The sequence below is a fragment of the Pelodiscus sinensis genome, chromosome 2 (genome assembly GCF_052426305.1).
Source record: "Pelodiscus sinensis isolate ZL-2025 chromosome 2, ASM5242630v1, whole genome shotgun sequence".
Taxonomy (NCBI): Eukaryota; Metazoa; Chordata; order Testudines; family Trionychidae; genus Pelodiscus; species Pelodiscus sinensis.
The window spans coordinates 37,293,632-37,309,007 of NC_143053.1; the positions used below are offsets into that span (position 1 = coordinate 37,293,632).

Genomic DNA, 15,376 nt, shown 5'->3' on the forward strand with positions numbered 1-15,376 from the left:
AATGCTCTTAAAGGGCTTCTTATGTAGTACTGCTGCTTCAACTCTGCAGCACCATAGGGAGACTCTAAGTCCTGGTCCATGTTACAAAGCTAGGGTGATGTAAGTCAGCCTGCAGCAACCTATTTATGCATGTTATTACACTCAATTTTTTTCTCCTGATGAAGTAAGTGCTCCATTACAGTGATGCAGTAAAACCACCCCCAAATAGCATGGATCCATGGTCAACCTAAAGAGTTTGATGCAGTGCGAGAGCAACCATGGAATAACTCTATCACTGCTGGAGAGTGACTGCTTCCATAACACTGTAACTGCTTAGGTATTTCAGAAATTGTCAGTCACTTGTCTGACAATGAAGAAGCTAAACAAATCAGATGAATAAAAGATATTACAAAAATTTTACTTTATTCCTTTTACTTGAGTTCCCAAAAATTCAGCTTCTGCAAAAGCTTTATAAATCTCAATTGCTTTAGTAACATGTTTTCTCACCACCTCCCTTTAACACGCCCCTAAATGAGACGTTTATGAAGATCCTGTAGTGAAGCTTGGGTATTGGGTAATGCAAATCAGTGTGAAAGCTGCAGGATTCACACCCCAGCCTCCCCATGCTCGTTCAGTCCCATCAGAAGTGTTGCCTAGATAGAGATTCACTGAGAGTCATGGCTATTATCCAAATTACATAGTCAAAGATAAACCCCTTCATGCCAGGTGCATACTGGTGGCTGAGGAGTCTGAAAGCTTGGTGGTTGGGTTGTAAGTACCTGTTACATGAGCCTAGTCCCAGATGCTACAGAAAAACAAGAAGGCTGGGGTTAAGAGCTGCTCAACACTCAGCACAGGGGTGGGCAGGCCACATCTGGCCCACCAAGCCTTTTAATCCAGCCTGCTCTTGCAGCATGGAACAGCTCAAAGCGGCTGGCTGCTCCTTTCAGCTCTCTGCTCTGTGTGTGGGGGCGGGGGGAACAGCTGACTGGGACAGGCAGCCCTCCCTGGGGTGTGCGAGAAGGAGTTCCCCGCCGGGGTGGGAACAAGGCACTACCCGCTCCCCATCACCTGCCAGGAGGGAGGAGACATCCCCGCCCTCTGCTCTATCACGTGCGGGAAACAAACGCTATTGCTGCCGCTGCCCGGCCCCTGCGGAGAGCGGGCGCGCCGCGCCATGAAGATGCATTTCAGCATCCCCGTGTCGGAGCAGCTGCTGGAGAAGTTCGGGGGCCGCTACGTGGTTGAGTAACTCGGCTCGGGCTGAGGGGCCAGGCCGCCGCGGGGCCCGCCTCCCGGGCAGCACTGGCGGGGAGCTGGGGAGGGAGTGGAGCCGGGGGGCAGGGGAAGGAAGACATGGGCGGGGAGCCAGATAGGAGGGTGCGGGCGCTGGGTAGGAAGGGGCGCTGGGAGTTGTTTGGGGGAATGGTGGAAGTGGGGGGTTGGCAGGGAGAGGAGCCAGGTAGGAGGAGGGTGGGGGTGCTGTGCAGGGAGGGGAAATGAGAGGTGTTTATGCAGGGAGGGGAGCTATGTGGGGAGGCGGGAGAATGAGAGGGGCTGCTCTCCAGGGAGGGGAGCTGATGTGTCTTGGGTATATTTTCAGCTGTACTCTGTGTACCTGGAAGGCTTCCTCCTCTGCAAGGTGCGCTACAGCCAGCTACACCACTGGAATGATCAGGTAAGAGATTCCAGCCCAAGCCCTTCTCACTCTTGTCCTGCCAGCTTCAGCTAGGGCAGCTTCCATTGAACGGTCTGTTGAATGAGGAGAGGCAAGGTAGGTGAGGTCATATCTTTTGCTGAACCAACTTCTGTTCCTGATAGAGACAAGCTTTAGAGCTGCTCAGAGCTCTTCTTGACCTCATTGAAATGACTGTAGGTTAAAATCCCGTAACGTTACTTGTGGATGGTAGTGAGCTTTTCTAGTGGGAGGGAGTTTCGTAAAATTCTGGATACTGTGGAGTTGAGTGTTTGTTGTGTTTATTACACACATTTTAAGACCCCCTTGTCCACAGGATGTGGCACACTCTGAATCAAATCACAGAGACATATTGAGATACAAAATTCCAGGGATTTGTATTAGTGTCAAGAAAGAGCTATTTTTAAATTTTGGGCAGTAGAGGTGGCATATTTTGGCTATTCCCTATCGCACTTATGCTTACATAGAGGTGATGTGAAGTGCGAATGAAGGTGATTACAAGTCTAACTGTTTCTTGGTCAATTCTCCACCATTTGTAAACACTGACTTATTTTCTGCTTCTTTTCAAATTATTTTCATGGTAGTTCTTTGGCTCTTGTGCATTTCCCCAGGCATGCTGGTCTGAACCATATGCAAGAGATGAGCTATCTTTTTTTTTTTTCTTTTATTTGCAAAATATTTTCAACTTTTTCCCCGTATGACTCCCCAATGGAGGTGTGTTAAGGTGTTTCCTTATTGACACTTAGTAACATCTGAAAACTTGAAAGGAGAATTGAGTAATGGTCATGTACCCAATATTCAGGGGAACAGGTTTCACACAGTTATTTTTAGTATCATTGACTGCAAGAAGTTTTCTCTGATTTTAGGACATCTGAAACTATTGCAGCATTCCTTTCTGAGTCATAAATTACACTGGGGCCTCTTTTAGGCCCTGTCTGGGCTAATCAGAGGGTTTTTTTTCCCCCAGAGTATTCTTGCTTGGAAGGTGCTGACGTTGTTTTGAGTTCAGGTATCTAGGCTCTAACTATGTGTGTCAGAGTCAAGGTCCTGCTGTTAACGCACTTCTGAACTGTGAGGGTGTATCTACATTGCACCATAACTTGAAATAAGATTTGCAATTTGAGCTATGCAAATTGCAGATCTTATTTTGAAATAGCTTGTTTCATAACTTGGTGCTGTCTGTACAGCTAGCCTAGGAACCAGGACTGCTCAGTCCCGGCTTGAGTCGGCTACTGGAGCTACCCCCGCTGTGACTCTGCAGAGTGGCGCTTATCAACTAATCGTATAGTCGATACAAATTGTATCAACTATACAATTAGCCAGATAATTGCATTTTAACATCCTTACATGGCACAATAGAGATTAACAAAAATATATAGTTTCAGAGGGATAACAGTTAGTCTGTAACAGGAAAAACTTAAACAACAATAAATGGTCTGGTAGCACTTTAAAGACTAACAATGTGTAGATGGTATCATGAGCTTTCATGGGCACAGTCCATGTCTTCAGATGACCAGATTTATAGAATCATGAGCTGTCATAGAGTAGAAGTGGAAATAACAGAAACCAAAATATATATAACAAAAAAGTACCTGTCAATTGTAGGACCTGTGTTAATGAAGCTAATGAAGTGGGCTGGATGTGTCCCATACATAGCCTTTGTTATGAAAATGCAGATGTGAAAAGGCAGGAGAAATTGACTTTGTAATGTGGCAACCAGTTAATGTCTTCAAGAATAACGGCCTCCCCCTACCTGTGTTGCTTCCTCTGATACAGGTAACTGCTAGATATCCTCTGATCTCAGAGACCCAGAAGAGCAAATGATGCAGTTTGCCCAGTGATGATTAGGGTTATAAAATTCCATTTAGTAAGTTAACCAGTTCAACTTTGTTTAACTAGTTAACTAACTAAATGGAGGTGAGCTGGGCTGGAGCAGCCCCCCTCTACTTACCACATCAGTGCAGAAGCATAGGTCTGCCCTTAAGGATAAGGCTTACCAGTTAACCATTCACATCCTGAGTGATGATGGCAAAGGATAGAAACGTGCTCCTGCTTATAGAACTATAGGAAACTTTTTGACAAAAGAGAGAGAGGAAAAAGAGAGAAATAATCAATTTGTTTTGGTTATGCTGTTTATCATGATCACAGTTCATTTGTTTATTTAAGGAGCATGACATACTAAGGATGAATCCACAACCCACTCTTCTCGAGTCTGTGTAAGTCTGTATGTTTTCTGCTACTGACAGGCAACGAGTGTCTGCCCTAGAAATAAAGTTTCCTGTTTAGTATCTGAACATTTACTGGTTCTCAGCTCTTCAACCTTCTCCACCCTTTGCTGTTAGTATAGCTCCAAACTCTGTTAGAGGGATGCTAAGATATAATTCATTCTCCAGGCTCATTTGGTCTCTCTTGGTCTCTCTTCCAAAGTAGACAACAAAGATACTAACTGTGGTTATTGTGTTTGTCAGGTGCACAAGCATCCTCTGGGACTAAGACTGAGATAACTAGACAGACAGTAACAACTTTTGGACATTATCACTAGAGCTGGATTTGAACTGGTGACCTAGATAAAAGTTTCTATAGCCCACAACCAATCTTTGGAGTCATCCAGCCTAAGGATGTTAAGTAATGGTTAATTGACTAGGTGTGTAGTCGATGGAATTTCCATTGACTACTCGACAAGAGGCGCTGGGGCTCTTGTACATTTCAAAGGAGGAATGTGGAACTCCGAGTGCAGCCAGGGGCACGCGGGAAGTCCCTCTGACTCTGGGCTCCAGCGGGGGCTCTTGTACATTTCAAAGCGGCAGCGCAGCATGGAGCCCCAGCTGACCCCAGGGTCCATATGTGGCAGTGCTGGACAACTGATCCCCCAGCTCAACTGCGTGGCACTGTCACTTTGAAGTACCCCCTGGGCTAGTGGAGCTTGTCTGCAGAGCTGTACAATTGTGTTGTATGCATTTCGGTTCATTTTGCGGGATCTCCGAACCGGGCTCCAGCCTGAGCCCAAACAGCTACATTCAGAGGCGACTAGTGGGAGAGACACAAAGGTGGCACCAGCCAAAAGGGGCCACATGACTCCTCCCTGTGTTACCTCTAGCTCAGGGCCCACATGCTCTCCCTGTCCTGTCCCTTTTTCCATCCCATGTTACTTATGGTGTCTGTCCCACTACTCTGCGCCAAGCAGCAAGCATCGTCCCAGGTAGCTTGGCCAAAAGCTTCCTGAGAAAGCAGCAGCCAGACAGCATGCCTGGAAGAGGGGAGGCTCTGACCCCACTGGCTGCTGGCCCCTTGCCTCTCCCCTCCTCCCAGAATTTTGGGGGTGATGTGATGCTTCTGTCTTCCCTCCCCCCCCCCCCATCATGCATCACCCCTGTCTACGCTGCAGTTTTTAGTTATCCCTGAAGCCAAGCCCTACTAGCTCAGGTCAACTAATCTGGGCTCAAAGACTCTGTTGCAGGTTTTGGATTGCCATGTACACATACCCAGGGTGTTGCAGCTAAATGCAAGGGGGAACAGATTGTTTAGCATAAGGACGTCACATGATGTTAGAGAGCTTTCAAGGTGAAGTGGGATGAAGGTGTGTTATGGCCCATTATAACAATCTGTAACCCCCTATGTCCACTCTCTTCATTGAATGAATGCTAGAAACTAAATATCATGGGAAGTTATGAATTTAAGCTCACAGGCTCATCTTTCAAAGGTGTTGTGCAGTTTTCCTTTGAGTGAGGACTGAGAGGTGAGATATGGAGCTTCATGCTGGGAAAAGTATTCAGCTATGGTTGATATGGTATGTTTGTCTCATTTTTCTGTGTGAGCTTTGTCAGGAGTGTAATGATTGTCTCATTTCACCCACTTAGTTGTTGGGGTATGCATGCACTGGATGAGGTACACATCATGTTGTGCTGGGCATGGGTAGGTCTGATGGATTTTAAAGGTTAGCATCATATCAAGGTCTGATGCTGCTTTGATCTGATGTATCCTAGTCTGTGGGGAACTTCTTTTTTTGTTTTTTTTCTGATGACAAGTTTGAGGGGTTGTTTAAAGGTCCGAAGAGAGTTTCAGAAAATATTTATTTCTAGATGTGGTCCTCAAGCATGGGTTTTAATTGTATAGCGATACCCTGTATTGTTCCAGCAGGAGGTAGCATGTGATAGCTTAGGGGTGTATGACCAGATGAGGTTTTTTTTCCTGTATTGAAGTAAGTTCTCTCCAGGTATGTGGGTGTCTTGTTTCAACTCAAATCAGTAACAGACCCTGCCATATTACTGCTATGATGATCAATACCCTCAACAACACGTGATTTGAGATCCAGGGGTCTTACACCTGCTTATCGCAGCAAGTGCAGTGGTGCATTTATATGTGTGTGTGTGTATATAAAAAGAAACAATGAGTTCCTGGTACCGTGTCTTTTGGATAATGTTGATTACTGGTTTGGCTTCTGAACCACTGAGGCCTAAGTATTAGGGTTGTAAAATTTTGATTATTTGGCTAATCAAATAGTTGATGCAATTTGCATCGACTGTTCAATTAGTCAATAAGGGTGCTTCTGCCTTTTAAGTGTAGCAACAGTTCCAGGGCTGTTGCTACACTTCAAAGACAAAAGCGCTGCGAGGAGCATGGGGCTAGCGGGGGACTTAAGCAGTCCCCCGCTGGCTCCATGCTCCCCGTGGCATTTCAAAGTGTCAGCGCTGCATGGAGCCCAGTTGATGCCAAGCTCCATGCGGCACTGCCCCTTTTCTGTCCCCTCCCTCCCCCTCCCCGGTTGCCTCTTTCTGATAGAGGCAGCAAGAGGGGGGAGGGGAGTGACTAGTCAACTAGTTGTTCAAATCCCTACTGAGGGTAACTGTGCTAAATAATCAGTTTGATCTTGTGTTTGCTTGTGACACCAAATACTTTCCCCAGACCTGAAGAAAAGCTCAGTGAGACAAGGTGGGTGAGGTAACATGTTTTATTGGACAAACTTCAGGGGTTGAAATAGTGTCTCACCCACCTTGTCTCTTCACAAGATAGGACAGCTTTAAACCTGGCTGGGCATCCATAGGAGCTCTACGTGTGAAAGCAACCATGGAGAGACATTGATTCAGCACGTCTCCTATTCAGGCTGACCTTGCCCAATTTAGGATGTTACCAGGCTGTGAGGTCTTCAACAGAGCAAGGGTTGCAGGAAGCTTTTGCTTCTGGAGCCTTCTCTAGGTGAATTTACTACCCTCTGGAAATCTGCAACCTATGTTGTGCTGGATCTGAACATAGCTCTGCCAGGTACAATCTTAATAATTGTCTGTGTTTAAATTTTAAAGTCTGTCTTCTGGGCTGGAGAATATTGGAAACAAGCAAGATTCCAGTCATGTTGGACTGAAACTTAATGCTTGCAGACTCACAGCTCAGCCTAATTAACTCCATGCTCCAGAGTGTGTGTATAATCTATTATGGAAATTTTCTATAGTTCTTAGAAGTACAAAAAAAGGGATACTCAGGTTGAGGAAAAACTTGAGCTCTGACACCATCTCTGAACTCTGGCAAATCACTTCCTAGTTTTGCCTCAATTTCCCTGTCTTTAAAACTGAGTGCTTCTCTATCTTGAAGGTTTTGGAGGGATCAATGCTGTGTGTGTGTGTGTGTGTGTGTGTGTGTGTGTGTGTGTGTGTGTGTGTGTGTGTGTGTGTGTGTGTGTGTGTGTGTGTGTGTGTGTGTGTGTGTGTGTGTGTGTGTGTGTGTGTGTGTGTGTGTGTGTGTGTGTGTGTGTGTGTGTGTGTGTAAAAAAGTGCCAGTTCTCCAGGGGAAAAGTTGTGGAGGTCTGACTGCATCTGGAGGTGCCGGTACTGCGTACCGGGCAGTACCGTCACAAAAAAAGCACTGGATCAGTGTATGTGAAGAACTGTCAAGATGAAAAGCACTATGTAAAATCTGTTGCTGTTATATTTAGGTACTGGTTTTATATATCTCGTTTTATACTCTGTGTATTTCCAAGCAATTTACAAGTATCTAATACAGGCAGTCCCTGGGTTACGTACAAGATAGGGACTGTAGGTTTGTTCTTAAGTTTAATCTGTATGTAAGTCGGAACTGGCGTCCAGATTCAGCCGCTGCTGAAACTGACCGCCAGTTCTGACTTACATACAGAATCAACTTAAGAACCCCAAGCGTCCCCAAGTCAGCTGCTGCTGAAACTGATCAGCGGCTGATTCCAGGAAGCCCGGGGCAGAGCAACTCTGCCTCGGGCTTCCTGTAGTCAGCGCTGGTCAGTTTCAGCAGCAGCTGACTTGGGGACGCCTGGGGCAGAGCAGCTGGGGTACTGCCGGGTTGGTCCAGTAGCGCCCAGAGCGGCGCTGCGGGACCAACCGGCAGCGCCCCAGCTGCCCTGCCACAGGCTTCTGGAGAAAAGCCTAGTCTGCTGGGGGGTGGGGGCGTACTAGCTGCGCCCCCCTCCCCCCACCCCAGCAGACCAGGAAGACGCGGGCAGCGGACCGAGACGCACCGCGGTCCCGCTGCCTGGGTCCTCCGCATCTTTGCTCCCAGTCTCCCTGGTCTGCTGGAGACCAGCAGATTAGGGAGACAGGGAGCAAAACCTCGGGGAAGCCGGCAGCGGAGCAGCCCAGGCATGCCTGGGCTGCCTCGCTGCCCGAGCCCCCCCGCGGCTTTGCAAAGCCTCGGGGGGGCTCGGGCAGCCCAGGCGCGCCTGGGCTGCTCCGCTGCCGGCTTCCCCAGGCTTTGCAAAGCCGCGGGGGGCTCAGGCAGCGGGGTAGCTCAGGCGCGCCTGGGCTGCCCCACTGCCCGAGCCCCTCCGCGGCTTTGCTCCACAGACCAGGGAGATGCGGAGAAAGCCCCGGAGTACATGGGTGGCAGGACCGCGTGGTCCCGCAGTCCGTGTCCTCCGGGGCAGCCCCGTTCGTAACTTCGGATCCGACATAAGTCGGATCCGCGTAAGTCGGGGACTGCTTGTAATATGTAAATAATTGCCAGTGTCCCATTTGTTAATGTGTTACTCCATTACTTCTACACTAGCATCTGCAACATGTGACACAAGCAAAGCTCCCATGAATCTTTTAATACATTCAGAAAATGCTTTACTGAGAGGGATTTTTGTCCAGGCTTGTCAGTTAGGCATTTTCAGAAAGAGGCATAAGATGTTCTCTATCTTCTTTCCCCCTGCTTCCAGAAAGTGGCACTAAATGTTTTATAATAATAATAATCTCAGTAGTGGCCACACAGTATTTGGCTGTAGAAATTAGTCTACGTTTCTAGTAAATAAAATAGCTTTCTAACTAAAGTTTGAATGGTCTGGCCTTGAGCCATTGGGTGGGAAAGCCAACAAATAGTATTAATGTGCACCTTTTGTGTAGGATAATGTGTGAGGGTTTTTTTTTTTTAAAGCTAATTATTATTTACTTACTACAACAGTCTCTAGTATAGTCAAGGAAGATCTGTGAGGTGCATATGCTTTCAGTTGACTTGCTGTCACTTTTGCCAGCCTGCAGTCTGGTGGCCCCTTAAGGGTTTACAAAAGCTGGGTCTTAATGTGTGTATGTGTTTAACTGATCAGATGAGGTCCTGAAAACAGGAGCACTTCAAACTTTGGGATCGTATGATCAAATAGGATGAGTAGGAGAGAATGGAAACTTTTCATTTCAGGGTTTTGGTGCTTTTTTTGGTTTTGTTTTTTAAACTTCAGTAGTGCTAATCCTACCATCTCAAAAATCTGGAGTCTGTCTCCCATCCCCCAAACCAATATTTTATTTTTAAGTGGAAGCTGAGCACTTTGAATTCACATGACTCTAGAAGCTGAGGCTTGGCATTTTTTCTTGAAGCATCATGGGACTTGTGATGGAGTTGGCAGCATTAAAAACATTTGTTCCTTTTGTTTGAGATTCCTCCCTCTCGTGTACTGGAAGATTCTTATTGCATTGTCCAGATGCCAAGTTGGAAATTCTGCATTTAATTCAACTGAACTAAGAGGATCATATTTCCTGTGTCTGTCACTGCTCTTAATCTAAACAATGAGGAAACAGGTATTGTGCTAGGTGGCGAATGTAGGAAACAGAAGTAACTATGCTGGAATAATACATTTTAAAAAAAATAAAAGCTAAGCCAACTTGAATGCTCTGTGTGAGAACAAAGTTCTGTTTTCTGCTAAGCTTGGTTGCAATCTGAATTAAGTGCTCAAGAAGCAACATGCTCTCTGTAAAACTTACTGTTTTAACATTCAACCACAGGTGACTGTACAATATGGTAACAGCTCTGGAAGTGTAAAATGTCTCTGAATACTTCTCAGCTATATACAGTGTGTGTAACATGTTAAAGAAATACAGTGATGCATAGGAGACCTGTGAGGAGGATATTTGCATGTTGTGAATGAAAACCAAAGATAGTGATCAGTGGTTTCCAAAAGAGAGGTTTTACGTGATCCTATTGTGTTAGCATAGATCAGTGTTTCCCAATTTTATTTGGCCACAGAACCCTTTTAAACTCGAAAGAATTTTGCGGACTTCCTAATAACAGCAACTGGTTTAACAGCTAAAGTTTCGACTTTGTCTGATGCAGCGCTAGTACCGGTATATTCGTATTCAGTCACCCATGTGATCCACACTTCCTGAGAGTGAATACGAGGATTTACAGTGGTATATAATAGACGATTGCACCATTGAGTGACTGCGCATGCAGCGCTGATTAGTAACATCATCATCCCCACTCTCCAGCTAAGCTGGCATTACACAGGCACACTTATTGTGGCGCAAACAAATGAAAATTCTTTTCAATAAAATTCATAAATGCTTAAATATTAATTTTTAAAAAAATAATAAAATGTTATTGTAATGGAATTTTCTTGCAGAACTCTTATTTTCACTTCATGGAACCCTGGGGTTCCACGGAACACCATTTGGGAAACACTGGCATAGATAGTGTGGAAAGTAAGTACTGTGGACTAAGATAGCTATAACCCATAGCATTGTCTATAAAATGCACAAGACTTCGTTAAGTAGACATGCTGTGATCCTTCTGACTGGGGCCTGAAAAGCTGCTTCCAAGCTGCTACTCAGATAGTGCAAAGCATGGTGTTTTTAGTTTTATACAATCTTGAATACATTTTAGAGGTTGGGAGAGCTGTCAGTAGCCTTGGGGCCAAAGTGAACGGACACCCCCTTCACCATAGCAGATCACAACTGACCTGGGGAATATGGTGATGTTCACTGAAGCCCTGAGCAGATCGTCACTAACGTTAAGCGTTATTTGACTGCTATTGTAGCTAAGACGGATCTTTGGGAGTACCGTGCCTGCTTTCCCTCCAAAGTTTTACCTTGCAATGACCGAGTCCATGGCTGATGAGAGGAGATCTCAACTTGAGCAGTATCTACAAAATGGTATGGAGTCTCTGCTTTAACTACATATCTGGGTTTTCAACTTGTCGCTTCAACAGTTGGATATGTTTATTGCTTCTGCAAGTCATGATTTGTGGGGGGGGCATACCTTTAATGTTGGGACTAAAGTACTTTGGACTTGATCTTGCAGTCCTAGTATGTCAAATAATTCCACTGAGCTCAGAGTGAAAAACAGAGCCTTTGGGCAGTCCCTTCGACATTTTATATCCCTCCTCTTTTCTTTAAATTAGCTTCCCCCCCCCCCCCCCCCAGAACAAAATTAATTAGTTTTTCCCAGATTTCCAAGCAGACACTTGAGAATTGTTACAAGATTCATGGAGTTATTAGAGCCTTGCAAGTTTTGTTGCCAACCCCCCCTTTTTGGTGACACAACTTGACTTTTGTCACATCAAAATGTGGACACTCTCCATGACAAATGCCCAGTTTTTGGTGATAAAACTTCCACCTCTGCACAACGCTTTTGTGTCTTCCCCCTGCCTTTATTGTTGACAATCGTGTAGTGTGTACTATCGTAGGGTTTTTGTTGAGTTTATTGACCTCTAGCTTGTTTCGACAATGCTCAATTAGCCACTCTGACCAGCACTTTGAACTCTGCTGCTCTGCAACCACATAAGCAGATGTGCTCTTCCCACCTGCGTACCACAGGAACTTTAAAAATCCATTTCATGGTGTCTGTCTGACTGTGTAGTGGTTCTCCTGGATCATTGTGAAATGGGTCATTATGGGGTCTTCTCAGAAAACCAGGTGTGTGTATTGCTCAAAACACTCTCCTACTTGGAGCAAGGCAGAGCTTTTGGATCTTATCAGTGTGTGGGGTGAAGAATCGGTGCAGTCACAGCTGCGAATGGCCCGTAGGAACTGGGACATGTATGGTCACATTTCTCAAGCCCTGTGTGAGAAGAGGTGTGAGTGAGACACCCTACAATGCAGAGCCAAGATAAAGAAACTCCGACCGGCATACCAGAAGGTAAAGGAAGCAAACAGCTGGTCTGGTGCTGCACCCCCAACCTGACATTTTTATAAAGAACTGGACTGGGGTGACCTCATGGCCACGCCCAAGGAGGGTGTGAATACTTCCTGTAAGAAAGAGTCAGAAACACTTCTCCTGGAGACAGACGTTACTGATGAAGAGGTGGAAGTGGACAAAGGGGCACGAGTCAATCTAGTGACAAGCCGCGCACCAGGCAGTGAGGAATTTTTTAACTTTCAATGTTTGGGAGGACCCTTGGCAACTGTATGTGGGGCGTGAAGGAAGGGAAGAGACGCAGAGCCGTGAAGCAAAGGAAGAGCTGCAGGGTATGTTGCTGTGCAGGCAGGGGGGAGGGGGGAAAGAGTCCGGTTGGCAGCTATGTGGGGTGCAAAGTTGCTCTAGTGGAGCCAGGAGAGGGTGGGCAGAGGCTGTGTGGGGCTGATAGTTGCTGTGTATTGCAGGGGGGTGGGGGTAGGGTGGGGCAATAAGTTCCTGTGTATTGTAGTGGGGTGAGGGAGGGATGGGCAGCAGCTTGGGAAGTTGCTCTTCCAGTCATGGTGGGGTTGAGGTGCCGGGCGAACGGAGGCTGTTTCCGTGAGCTGACTAAGCCCGGCCTAGGTCTGTTATATCCAAACAGGAGCATAACTTGCTGGGAGATGGTGATGAAGCTTTGCCTGACGTACTAACTAATCTTCCTCCCGAGGATTCCATGGTCGGGCACCATTTCCCCACTTCAGTGGTATGACGTGCTCCCAAACCATTCTTCGTACTGTGCTGCTGGAGCTAAGGTGGCAGAGTTTGGCTGCATAAGGAGCAGAGCACTCCCTCCTCCCCCGTTCCCTCCCCCCCATTCACATCTGGAAGCAGAGCCAAGGCTTGCCTGTTAACTTTCAGCAGGGATGTGTCAGCCAGAGTAATGGCAGCCTGTGGACAAGTGTAGGATGATTATAAATTGTTTCCATGTGCAACTGCTGCACAAGCCCAGACTGTCTTGGGGACCCATGCCCAACACTCGCTCCCTTGCATTTAAAACTCGCCATAGTCGAGGGGTCTGGAGAGATTTGTATTTGCCTCTAGGGTAACAAGAAAAGTGTCAAGTTTTGTTCAGAGGTGTGCATGTTAGTGAAATGTTACCATCTTTATCAGGAATAGTATAGTCACTCCATTGTTTCCAGACCTTGAGAAGTCAGGCATGTTCGCCCTCAGACAGACTCCATCAACTAAGGGGAAAAAAACAGGGAAAACAAGGGAGGATCTGCGCAAGGAGGTATTGCGTCAGTCAATACTTCAAACAGAGAAAAGAGAACAAAGAAGAGCTACGGAGATGGAAGTGAGAACACGAACCACTCAACTCATGGAAGACCAAAATGAGATGCTGAAGTGTCTTATCAAGATGCAGAGGAAACACAACTAGAGGCCCCACTCTGTAGAACTCTTTTCATAGCAACCATCCACCACACCCACACATCAGCCTCCATGGCTGCACAGGCAAATTTCTTTACCCAGTAACCCTCCCTCTACATACAATCAAGTAATGATTTGTTTGTTTATCCAGCATACTCTAGTCCCGGTGAAATGAGCTGTGAATTTGATATCTGGACATTATCAAAGTGGTTTCCAATAACCCTTACTACCAAATATCCTGATTGAAAGGTATCAATAAAGACAAAGGTGGTGCAGGTTTCCATGAGTTTATTTTTTGTGACACAACCCACACCAATCTTCCTGGCCCCGATGGCAGCCTGTAATATCCTTTGGGTTTCATGGGAATGCCTCGCTCAGGATGAGTAGTGGGGGGGGAGGCAGGGAAGCAACCCCAACACACAGAAATGTCAGTACCCCTCATTATCAAAGTGGTTCCTCAGAGCCTCCTTAATATTGGTGGCTACCTTAGGGGCTTCTCTGATAACATGAATACCTGGCTGTTCAAACTGCATCTAGGTGCTGAGTCTCATTGTTCCTTCCACAGCCAAACTCTTCACCCTTACTCTTTCACAAATTCTGTAAGGAACAGCATGTGGGGACATGGTCCTCCAATCAATCCAGCCTGCCATAGAGACACACCTGTCTAGCTTTCAGTCTGCCAAAAGCACATTCAACAGCCATGTGGTATCGGCTTAGCCTGATGTCAAACTGCTCCTTACTGCAGAGAATTGTGGGATCCATGATTTCTCACAGCAGATGCTGGAGTTTGACGCAAGGACTGTCATTCAAATGGTGCAAAAGTAAGCTGGAAGCCCAGGGAGAAGGTGGGAAGCAGAGGTGGCTGACAGGATGGTTCCATGTTCCTAAAATGCATAGTGCTATGTTGCGCATTCCCACAGTTCTTAATAACAGAAGGTGACGCGAGGCATTGTGGGATGCTTACCCACATTGCTTTGCTTTGTCTGTTGACAGGGTACTGACAATGTGGCCATGAAATGTCAGCAATGGGTGGCAGAAAACCAGGTTTGACCGGTTTTCGCTTTTGGTGACTGCATGTCAGCAGCACTTTTGTTGCCAAACTTTCCCAGTATAGACATAGCCTAGGAAAAACTATATATCTGAAATGCAGGGCTCTGCAGGTATAATATGCCATGCATGAATGTCACAAGCCAATAAACAAATGTAACCCTTTCAGCTACAAGATGTAGGAAGCTCTTAGGCCTTCTGAGGCAACATCTGCTTCATGGCCAAGATTTTCCAAAAACTGTAAAACTAATCTCTTCAGTAATCCCACTTCCCAAACTGCCAAGCACTCAGCAGCTCCTGGTGATGTCAGTGGGAGTTGTTGGGTACTGAGCACTTCAGGCTCCTGAATAAATGACCGCAGCTTTAGGCCTTTATATTAAATCTTGGGAAGAAATCCTAGCCCTGTTGATGTCCATGGCAAAGCATCTCTTGACTTCAACAGAGCCAGGATTTCCCCATTAGGATGTGTGCCTAATGCAGTACCTGCCTTCCACTGTATGGTACTGGGTGGGAGTAATCTGAGCACCATCCAATAGAGAGCAAACTCTGCTTTAATCAAAGTGTATATGAATAACTCATTCACAGCTTGACCAGAAGTTTGTTAATGCTTAGGAGGGTGGTGTAAGAATCTTACTTTCAGATGGAGATCCTTTCCGCCCCACTTTCAACTAATTCTGGTTTCTATGTCCTTGTTTTTCAGTAACTGTAGATCCAAGTATTACAAACAACGATGTCTTCATCAGTTTTTTTAGAAAATTACAGCAGGTAAGTGTGTTTTTAATGTTTCAGCAACATAATTATCTGCTTGGAACCATTTGACTTATGCTTCATCTTCTCTGCATGTAGGCTGTGTTTTCTGTGTGGGCTTCCTTGTATTCATATGCTCCTAATATTGACCTCCTTTGT

At 46.1% G+C, this 15,376-nt stretch overlaps 1 protein-coding gene and 1 long non-coding RNA gene across 6 annotated transcripts in view; both read left to right on the forward strand.

Annotated features, from left to right (window-relative positions):
* Positions 1-905: 905 nt before the first annotated feature.
* SNX31 (sorting nexin 31) overlaps positions 906-15,376 on the forward strand; it is a 78,948-nt gene continuing 64,477 nt past the window's right edge. For 2 of the 5 annotated variants that reach the window (XM_089776194.1, XM_089776195.1), the window contains exons 1-4: positions 909-1,222; positions 1,583-1,657; positions 10,917-11,031; positions 15,171-15,235. In XM_089776194.1, the coding sequence (XP_089632320.1) occupies positions 1,157-1,222; positions 1,583-1,657; positions 10,917-11,031; positions 15,171-15,235 (321 nt within the window). In that variant the 5' untranslated portion in view covers positions 909-1,156. Of the gene's footprint in view, positions 1,223-1,582; positions 1,658-10,916; positions 11,032-15,170; positions 15,236-15,376 lie in introns of all 5 variants that reach the window. The other 3 variants (XM_089776196.1, XM_014573294.4, XM_089776197.1) reach the window with 3 other exon arrangements.
* On the forward strand, positions 11,041-13,701 carry LOC142826978 (uncharacterized). Its single transcript, XR_012901290.2, has 2 exons — positions 11,041-12,345; positions 13,195-13,701. It is a non-coding gene; the product is annotated as an uncharacterized LOC142826978 (long non-coding RNA).